This window comes from Rhincodon typus, chromosome 2 (assembly GCF_021869965.1).
Source record: "Rhincodon typus isolate 14 chromosome 2, sRhiTyp1.1, whole genome shotgun sequence".
Taxonomy (NCBI): domain Eukaryota; kingdom Metazoa; phylum Chordata; class Chondrichthyes; order Orectolobiformes; family Rhincodontidae; genus Rhincodon; species Rhincodon typus.
In genome coordinates, this window is record NC_063333.1 from 97,098,225 (window position 1) to 97,109,617 (window position 11,393).

The window sequence follows — 11,393 nt, forward strand, 5'->3', positions numbered from 1 at the left end:
AGGAACTGATGCCAACTCAATGTATTTGAACAGAACCCCAATTTTGTTTTATTTATAAAACACAGTTGAACTACACACTCTGGATTTCCTCAAGGTTCAAACGAGAGCGATCTCAAAGAACCGATTTAAATGACGGAACTGATGAAAGATTCGGAACTATAAAGGAGAATCTATTAATTAAAAATGGTTTCGTTATATCCCCTTGCCATTTATCATTTTAAAAAAGTTGTGAAATTGAGCAACTTTTCTCAATTGTCAAGCATTGGTTTTTACAACACTGAGAGTGGTATTGTGAATTGAAGATTTATTTGCATATCAGCATGGTGTGCCTCTAAATGCATCATATCTCAAAGTTGCAAATCTGATGCCATCCTTATTCGCAAATACTCATCTTTTTTTGAGAACGGAAACGCACCCAGTTACTGCCCTCACATCTGTACAGACACTGGTTCTGAAATATGTCTAAGTCTCACACAGGCCCCTGATTTGCTCATCTAGAAGAAATGCGTGGTTTTAAATTACAAACTAATGACACCTATGGAGGTTGGAACTAGGGCTTGGTCCGAGATTTACCAACAATGTAAAACTTCCAAAGCTGAGAAATCATCTAGTTGTTAAATATTTTTGCGCCCGTTATTTGACCCAATAAGCCATCAGAATCGACTGCTCTTACCTGACGTGCAAGACAAACAGCTCCATGAAATGTACCTTTCAGACTTTAACATAGCATTTCTCAAGCACTAATAAAGTGTGCTTGTATGAATTATAGCTGTTACTGATAAACGTCATGTTAGTCAAAACTAAATTAATCCGCAGTTAGTATTTGGTACGATGCACTTACTACATATTGCGATTTGCTAAAACTAAGTTAAGCTGCAATTAGTATTTGATACGATGTCTTTGCTACATATGGTGATTTGCTATTTGTATTATAATATTTGCTTGAAAATTACGAAGTGCAATCAGGCTTTTAAATCGTATTTGCATCAGAAATGGTATAATTCCTTCTACTGTTGATAATTAACAATTTATTGTCCACCAAAGAGGGAATTGGTAAGTGAATAGTTTATCCATATTCTTAACGGATAACTTTTTAAAAACAGGTACAATACCTTACATGATGACAGAAACGGAAAAAGCTGCAAAATTATCCTGAAATACTATTTCTCAATATTGAATAGGCATCATTAACTACTCGAGTTACCCTAACGAGGTGCATTTAGTTAATTCCTACCAAAATTATTGACAATAATTATTCTTGTTGATGAAGGCAAAGTAGGTTTGAAAAAAATTGACAGATTCCGAGCAGAGCTTAATACCACTAGTTCTGTCTGCCTGTAGCCTATGTTTAATAACAGTCGTTTGCTATATAAAATTTCTTTGTATCATTTCCTACCCAAATGCAGTCTCTCCAGCAATAATAACGTTTCTTTGCGGCTGTTGTTGACTGGGCTCAGTCTGCCCTGGCACCAGGTCGGACTCTCCCATAGGACGCTAATTAGACGCACTAATTGGACAGCAATACATCAATGTCACATTTTGACGGGCATTTTCAGAATCTCCACAACACAGTTGAATGCGTTTTCTTTAAAAAAAAATGTTAACAAAGCATTCTGTTTCACGTGTAAAATGTGCGCAGACATGTATATATATTCTCTGATATTTTTAGTTTTTACTACACAATAAGATGACTCACTCGATTGCAGACTCGTACAAAACTACAATATTTGCATTAAAAATCATAAATACACGCAGAGTTACTACATTTTGTACACTTGCATATTCTGGTCGAGACTGTATGTTATTGAATGTTTTCCTCAAACGATTACTAAAATAACCCCTTTTCGATCGTACGAAAATAAATGAAGTGTTGGAATTCTACACCGTTAGAATACTTTATTCGGTCTGTTACGCTGGCATTACATGATATACCTTGGCGGGTTAGGTGTGGATATGGCTAGAGCCAGTCGGGAAAGCAATATAAGTAGCTTGCTAAAAAACCAATAACGTTTGAGTTGCAACAAATAAACAACGCTGCTACAACGAGACAGAAAATACGAATTATATATGAATGTGCTTGTATGGAACAGTCGCACACTGGGTTACATGTATGCTCAAAACGATGGATTTTGCTACAAAACAAGAGAATAATTAAGTTAGGTTGTTATTGAAATTCATATCTCTTAATAAAGTTGCAGTTCATATACTTAAACTGCGTTTATTCTAATAGTGGCTTTGATATGTGTTAGTACTCATTTTCTTTTGTGACATTTCATTTTATAAAAATGTCATTAAGGAAAAAGCTAAAGATAATATTTAACACACGTTTCTTGAGTTGACTGAGCACCGTATTATATATAAATTCTGAGAAGTTCACGCAAGCCTATCACTTGTTCAGATATTTGTTTATACGCTTGTAAACCTGGGATTAGATGTAGTCCTAATATTTGGAAATGCATTGTCAACTCTACACGGAGCAGAGCTCTGACATAGGTCGGCAGATAAAGCGCTGTATCTATAAATATTTATGATAAACACATAGCCTCGCACGTTTACAAGATGGTGCCATTGATTGAATTTGTGACCCGAGATTCCAAATGATTTTTGGAAGGCTATTTAAACAGATGAACGCGTAAATTGTCTAGCTTGTATCTGAATTAATATCTCATTCATCATCATTATCATCTGATCGGGCCATTTAAGCTCTTCGCCCCGCTGCAACGAACTAAACCGACATTAATACAACATAATTTGGGGTAGTGGCGATTTCAGTCGTTTCAGTTCAGCATGTAGATGCCTAATTGTTGCATTTTTTCATAGCACATCCTTTTGTTTTGTCACGGGTGTTCTTGTGTCAATTGCACTTTTAACTGAGAGCCTGTAAACATGGATTGAGTTTGATCTGACGAAGGTGACTGACATACGGGGGGTAGGAGGCACTCCAGCGTCTGAGCACAAGGATCAAAACGAACTTTGAAGCAGCAACAGGAAAGCCGTTGCTGGAATCCCGCATTGAGGGATTATTCCGATTTCTTCAGTGATAGCACATGACAGTGGCGTTAAAGTGATGAATTCATGCAGTCAAACTGTATTGCTAGCAATCAAAATTCCTTCATCAATACTTTACATGCGTTTCTTTCATCAGTAAACACACATGTACAAGCATATATTCATATATTCCTGTATTTGCACACACGCATGAAGAGCAAATTTGAATGGATACAGTGAATAGGCAGCGTGGCAGACAGCTGCGAAACAGTTGAAAACTGTTCTCGGTCCCAGCCCACATTTGTGTGAGTTTAGTGTTTATGGAATGTTCTTCATTGCCTCGTAATAAGGAACAAGTTTGGAAGAATGATCTTCACCTGACATATAAACTGGTCTGTTCAGGCAACAGATGCTGTACGATCTGCTGAAACGTTTATTTTTCAAGAATATCATTTTTTGACTCCGAAGCAACTATTCACTTTAAATGAATAGAGACGCACTATAAGACAATCGGTTGGTAATTTTCCACATACTTGGCATTTGATAGACTCCTGTATGACTGGACAGATGTGATTTCACTTGGCGTAGTACGCTGCTTTAATAGCAAAAAAAAATTGATGGGTCATAAACGAAAATATACAGTCACAAAGACAAGAAAATAGCTCGAGTGGAAACCTCATTTTTGAGCTTGCTCTGCATATGCCATTAAAGTAAAACAATGCAGGTAGTTGTCATCTAAACTTTCCTATTTCGGTTTTATCTGTGAAACAAGGATTGGGAATTTACATTTCGCTGGTGATTTACATCTTTCTTGTCCTACCCACTTGCTTAAATGGAACATTATCCTAAGCATATGCGTCGTAATCAACTTGGTCACACTTACAAGAACACACGTTAATAAGGCAATCAATCAAAGCAAAACAATCAGGGCTTCTGTTTGAGCAGCAATTGGCGGCTAGAACCAGGACCCGGCCATGACATATGATGATCGGGATGTTCGGAATCAACGCTGGATACATTTCGAATGCAAGATTATGTTGTTCTTCCAATGAAGCTTCCATTTACACAAAGACTGGTTCAATTACCCAGAAAATACAGTCAATTAAAGAATGTTCATTGGACAGGAGGCTGAGCCATCGATTTTTGAATTCCAGCATCACTTGCAGACATCTAATTTTGCTTTGCCTATTAGCTGTTAACTCAAAGAAAATATGGCTCATAATACAGGAATAGCAGAGCCATTGACCTGTCAACTACAATTTCAAAGCCATGATCAAAATCTATAGCTTTACAAAATAATTTCTGCTTCACTGAAGACTGCCCGACCTAGTAAGCAAAGGAGTGAGTGGCGTAACTGTTGTTTTCCTTCCCATAAGTACTTCTCTCTTTTACACATCCTTATTTTCCGTCATTTATTTGCAGAGAAGCTGGAAAACAATAAAACAGGCAATCGAGGCCAACATCAATGGAACAAGTTTCGAATAAGCTATAAACAATTCATGTACAATGCTAAAAGTTACTGAAAGACACTGTGGAACTACAATGAATCGAAATAGTTTATTTGTTTTACTGGTCACATATTAAACATATAGGGGAAGGGGGATTGAAAAAAAAAGAAAAATCATGTGATTAGAAATAGTTAACTCATGTTTAATTTTTTAATTTTTTTAACAGAATCGTTGCAATTCTTTTTAACCACATATAGATTAAGAAATCAACAGAATTAAAACCAACGCTCTTAAAATTGCACACTTTAACTTGTCACATTAATAGTATAAATAACCTGGCATTTGCCCAGATGTGATAATTATACCAATGGGCACTTCAATTTGAATGATTAGTAAAAAGAAAAGAAACTTGCATGGCCTACAAAATTAGGCCGAAATTTCCTTTTGCCCCCATCTGTGATCTCTAACTATACACAATTGACCATTTTGTGAAAATGGTTTGAATATAAATTGCTCCTTACTTTAGGAGGATGTATATCTCTTTATAGGCGCACTGTTTAGCAGTGACAAGCAACAATGACTTACAGGTTGAGCTGTTAAATCTGTCATAAATTAAGACCAATCAGGTGTAGGCTAGATTGCTGTGAAATTAACAATTCATATAATGAGGAATAATTGGACAAACAATGTCTTGAAATCGGATGTATTATATGCATATTCTAAAAGGAAAGCTGCTGGGTATGGATTTTGGTGTATTTTGAACAGTTACGAACTACTTTTCAATTGATTTGCTAAAGGCTTCGTTAATACAGTAAAAGCTTAATCAAACACAATGCAATGCTAAACGAACCCCAAGTTGCTTATTTTTTAAACATGCCCTTTTATTCTGAATGTGCAATCTAAATTATCAGTAATGACGAAAAGTATACCATGATAACCTATCATTTTACTTTATTTTTCTAATTTTGTTCACTTTACCATGTGCGGAAACGCAGAGCAAGGGGCTCTGGAGAAAACCGATTGAGCCCATTCAGAGCCTGGGATAAAGCAAACACAGAAACAATATTCCTTGCAATTCTTTATTTTCAAATTCCAGAGCGTATTAGCCTTGGCAAGTTTCAGCTTTGAAAATTTGAAGACAACCGCATGTGAACAAATGCATTAATCGGTTTACTTTACATGATTCTTATTCGCCCGATGGACGTCTCCGTACAATGACTTCAATGTCGCCTTGTATTTCCAGAACTGTACAGACCTCCCTGCCCTCGAGAGATTCGGCGACTTTCACCGACGCAAACCAATCAACGAATTTTTAAATGCCAGCTACTATAGCAAAAAAAAACCGCCTAGTTTTCAGTCTCCAAACATGATACTGAGGTGGAGTTGCTCAGTTCCCCATCACATAATCCCATCCCATTGTGGGTTGTTAACGTTTGACACCAAATTTCTATGATGAGGATATTATCATACAATTACTATTAAAACCCCAACAACGCACGTACACGACTAGAATACTCTCATCAGCATAGGACACATTTGGCAGATAACGAAGGAAGGAATTCTTATAATCCACTCTATGGGTTAGAAGTGTGAGATGGAGTCCTGCAGATATGCAACGGAGATTTTGAAACAAGGTCTAGACATCCAGAAAGCCGACATTTCCACTAGTGTCCAAACCCTTCTCTCCAGAGAAAGAGACGTGTGCACATTTGTTTTTTTTTATAAAGCATGCTGAAGGACGTTGCCTTATCTCGTTAAAGGGACTTCTTCCCTCTGGTCCAGGGATACCGCAGCAGCCTTGCTCAACACGGAAGGTGTGAAGGTGAGGAATGTGTCAGTTCTGGTAGTTGACGCACACGTGAAGTCTGTCCCTGCAGCTCTTTGGACCACCCCGTTCGACTGACTGCTGTGGCACGTTAGGCATGAGCAAGGGCTGCTGCCGGCGCTGCCAATCCCATGGTTAGCTGTCGAAGGGTATAGGGACGGGTGCCTGAATGCACACAGCAACTCGGGACGCGGGTAGGGGTGGGAAAGAACTCTGAAGGTGTCCAGGGGTCTCAGAGGGGTGCTGAAGGGGCTGCTTGCTGATGCAGATGCTGCAGACATACCCATGTGAGGATAGTAGTGAAGAGGTACATGGGATGGGAAGGGATAGGGCAGGTTGCCAGTGGCCGCAGCGTGGCTCATCATGTATGTATAGAAAGTAGGATCGGCCGGATGAGGCCAGGTCATAGCCAGACGCTGCCTTTTGTCCTTCATTCTGCGATTTTGGAACCACACCTTAAAAGCAGAAAAAGAAACAGAATTATGTTACTTGCAGAAAGCATTGGACTTGGGTTGCAAAATATGCCACGTTTTCTGTCGTCACGATATATCCCCCAATTTGATGACGTTAAGGGAGAATGACATTTATCTTCCAGCATCTTCAACTGCAAATTAATTTTGAGAATCAAAGCGGGGTTGTGCCCTTGGGGAAGGAGAAGCTTGTAATTTCAGGTTGAACAAGGCTACTTATCGCAAGCGAAGTGAGCATAACAGGATCGCTCAGAGATCTTTTCGCTGTGATACTGGGCCCTTCAGCTTTGACAATTTATATTCCAGCTTTCACTAGGCTTACTTTTTCTTTGGCATGCTGATATTTTATTTTGTCGATTTTCAATCGGTTTGTAACTGCTGTACAAAACCCAAAGCAAATACTACAACAAAAGTACAAGTACGTGAAAATCAATCCCCATCTTTTGTCAATAGTTCATACACTGCACATGATACATATAAACTCATATAGATACCTAAATATACGTGCTGAGAAACCTCGAGTGACCTGACTCACATTGACGTTAACCCATTCAGAGCTGGTGGGTTACACTTTACCCACAGGACTGCAATTCCCCAATACTCACCATTTGCGAGGGTACGCTGCTCATGGTAAAGGCTAGCAAAGACTGTTTTTAGCAGCATTATTTCTTGAAATGAAAAGTGCACAGAACAGCAGGAAGGAAATAACATCCATGAAACAAACAATAGCTCACAAAGATGAAAATGTGACTGTCCTGTCCTTACTCACAATATTTAGAGTCACCTGTGTTCAGTGGTCTCATAAACGTTGCATCAATGCAACAGATTAAACTAAATTGATTTAGATTTACTATAATGTCATCTCCACCCCCATCCCCCCTCGGAATGCCAGGAACCGGGATTTGAATGCAATCATTGCTCACTCAGCATTTATAATGAACATTCTTTCGTTTCATTACATGAATATATTTTGTGTTCAGGGTTTCGTTTTGCCCTAACTAATGCCCGATATTTCAGTAAGATGCATAAACTATTTATTTTCATCAGGGGTACCAAACATAAGCTCATTTTCTTTATCGATCGTTTAGCTTGCGACTGATAATGTGATTAAACACAGGGCTATACTCTTCTATTTTCCTCCTTTACTGTCTTTTGTGGATAACATCGTTTCCAGCAAATGCAAAATGCATTCACTTCTCGTGTATCTTCAGATCTTATTGTTTACGATTAGTATCAGCACAGCCTACTCCGTCTCCCGTTCACCTTGATAGTGGTTTCTGGTAAATTTAACGCCGCTGCTAACTCGCATCTCCTGGGCCTGGAAACGTAGTTTTCCCGGTAGAATTCCTTTTCCAGCCTGGCGATCTGCTCTCTGGTGAAAGCGGTTCGGTATCGGCGCATCTGGTCAGCTCCACCGCCGCCTAAGAGGCTCTGAGGGCCGGTCACTTTGGGAAGCTCTGCCCCACCGTTAGTGCTCATCTGATCGGAGGGCTGCCCTGAAATCAGAATCACATCTAAAAGTGTTACCAAGTGAGGCACTAAATGCAACAATGTAAATTCAGTGAAAAAGAGGAAAATCGTTACTCAGAGACCTATCTCCTTCCGTGATTCCACATTTTGTTTTGTTCATTTTAGCCCTCCCAAGACTCTAAATGTATTTAATTTGATTTATGTCTCAAAATTTAAAAAAAGTCATTAAGTTGCGGACAGTCAAAAATTAAAGTTTAAGAATATTTGTTTAATGTCGTCGATCTATGTATCCATCATACCTGGGCACTGTAACAGATAAGACACCCTTTGCGCCTCGATTGGCCTTTTTTTGGCTGGATTTACTGAAGAAACAGGCACCTTCCCTAAACAGCCGTCTCCTGGATATTTAGTGGTACAAGCTGGCCACACAAAATGTGGTAGAAATTCCTGAGTTCATTTGAAATGGACTCCCCCTTTTCTCAGCTTTTTTTTCTCTCTCTGTAGTCTCCTCCCGGCTTGAATATGACCATAAAGTGCATGCCGGCTGCTGACTAACTGAGATGCTTTCATATGCACCGGCTCCTATTGAAGCTCATCCAGAGATACCTATTTCCGAGCTGGCGCCAACAAGACCCTACGAAAGTGACAATCTGAAACCTTCAAGGTGTTAACTCCTCAGAACCTGGGACTCAATAATCACTTTACGGTCTTTAAACAAGTTTCCGAAATCCATCAAGAAACCAAATAAAAATCGGAACTAGTTTCTTGCTCTATTTTCTTGAACCACTTGATTACACGTTTTGCAGTTTAAACAAAAATATATATTACATCAAAACTCCGTTTAGACGGGTTTTAATTGTGAAAATGCAAATCATGGAATCGCCCAATTAAATAACACGTAAAATTTAATTCTACAATATAAACTGAAAGATATTAATTTATGCTTCGATAAACTATATTTAAACATTTGTCACGAAAGGCAGTAAGATCTAATTTTTCTAAGATTTAAATTCAGCAATCGTTACTTAAAGAACAACTTTAACATGAACTCCAGGGTGTAAAGTAAATGGTATTGCAATCGAAATTGATAAGTACCTTTGTTTCCGTGGTAGTCTTGATTTCCCGACACACAGTCTGGAGTGCAACTGACATCTATCTCATCATAATAATCTGACTCCGTTTCCGGACTGTTCTGGACAGACAGACATTTGCTTTTCGCCGAGCAGCCATCTGATGATGACTTATCCGGGACAAGGAGCCTTGAAGCTGGTCTCATCCGAGTGCTACCATCGGTCTCCTCGTCTCCACTCTCCAGTGTCACAGGCGCTGACCCAGGGCTCAAGCAATTCCTCGGAATCACGTTTTCATGGGACTCGATGACTGGGCTCCCAGGTGGTTCTGACAAATTCGACACCCTCCTGCCAACAAGATTACCATGCTGACCTCGCTCCATCAACAGCAGCATCTCTTTTCTTGATTCCATTGTGTGAAGATCGGAGACCAGAGCCAGCAGAGGAACTCAAAGCAAGAGGACACAGTTCAAGGGAACACAGTTTGGGGTGGGGGGGTGGGGTGCGAAGGAGGAGGTTTGGGCTGGGAGGGGGGAGGAGGTAAAAAAGCGAGATGTAATTGACCTTCTGATGTGAGCACTGCTCTCGGAAGCACTGAGGGTCTGGGAAGGATCACCATTGCCTGCTCTTTCTAATCTGTCATTCTGATGTTGTCATCGTCATTGCAGTGCCCGGGTGACGCCAACAAACTGGTTGTCAGCGGTTTACAAGGAGATAACGCCTGCCACCGTGAAGATGAAAGGAGCTTCAGCTTGTCGCTGCTGTATACACGTAAGTAACCCAGAGAGAGAGGGAGAAAGAGGAAGTGCGAAACGCAGTGAACAACTCCCACAAATCAGACAGTCCACAACATTACAGCATCTCAGGGGAGATGGAGACCAGGACATCGGCAACTTTTCTTTGCAATTCTATTGTATTGTGTATATCCAATCGATGCGCACAATTATTTAACTTTATAAGCGGAATCATTCAAAATGTTGATTAATTCTGCTGTCATCGTCTTCCCTATGCTTCTGTAAAGCACTTTGGAACCTCTTTCTATGTTAAAGGAAACGTGGGTGCATGTTATTATTGTACATGCTATTTAATACATTCGTTAAAACATGAATGCAAATAATGAAAGTATCTTTACATTTTTCACACCGGCAGGAGTATTTATGCAGTATGCTTCCCATGAAGATTTTGCATGCAGCTTCGAGAACAGTTTTTCCTCTTTCTAATGCACATCATAATATCATTCATGGAAGACGAATGGATACAATCAATAGTAACGGTAGACCTTCAGATATGCTGCCTGTCATTCTTAGCGAGCATGTATTCCCTCAGTTTATTGTAATTGATACACAAACACGGACGCTGTAGGAACCATTACAATGTTGTTTAATGGAATGAAAATCATCAGAAATACAAAGTTTGTTTAAGGGCTGTTCACTTTTTAAAAATTTTAAATACATTTTCAGATTCACCTTTTGTAATTCATGGGGTTATCTTAATATTCACTGAATTGTTTGAATGGTAATATGGTTTCAGTTTTCTGACGGAGCTTTGTCTCTGCAGCCTGCATACCTTTAATGGTCTCACTAGTTTTCTCAGATATTTCGCGTAATTGGCATTTTTGTTCAAGGGAGAGATGAAATTATGTTGCCGTCTCAAGCCTACTGTTTCCGTTCTTTTGCAGCCAGTGATTTATATATGTGATAACGTTAGTGTAATGCTTCCACTACCACCAAATAAACCGCTCTGTCCGATAATTTACATCATTTCTGTTTTAGGACACACATTTACCTGATGTTGCTTCCTGCACAGATTAAATTTGGTAAATGAAGAGAAAATGAGGAGAGCGAGCTTTTAGATATGAATATATTGACCTAAAATATTAAGTCATTTGAATGAATTAGTCTAAACAATTTCAACTGGACGCGCTCGAAATCAGAATACGGGCATTATTGTTAGTCAAACTTGTTTGGATCGGTAGGTAGCACTCAGTATGCATCATGTGTGTGGAAGGGGAACGTGTTAAAATAGTACAATATTTGTTGGAGATTAAAGAACAGAACACGGTTCCAAGACAACAAGGTGTAGAGCTGGATGAACACAGCAGGCCAAGCAGCATCATAGGAGC

General features: G+C 39.3%; 2 protein-coding genes across 2 annotated transcripts in view; one reads left to right on the forward strand and one right to left on the reverse strand.

Annotated features, from left to right (window-relative positions):
* Positions 1 to 11,393, forward strand: part of hoxa10b (homeobox A10b) — a 16,983-nt gene that overhangs the window by 2,357 nt on the left and 3,233 nt on the right. The window lies entirely within an intron of this gene.
* On the reverse strand, positions 5,502 to 10,053 carry evx1 (even-skipped homeobox 1). The gene is made up of 3 exons (XM_020536619.2): positions 9,297 to 10,053; positions 7,995 to 8,227; positions 5,502 to 6,716 (listed from the first exon to the last, which is right to left on the reverse strand). Exons 1-3 carry the CDS (start codon positions 9,682 to 9,684, stop codon positions 6,183 to 6,185), a joined length of 1,155 nt encoding a protein of 384 aa, XP_020392208.1. The 5' UTR covers positions 9,685 to 10,053; the 3' UTR covers positions 5,502 to 6,182.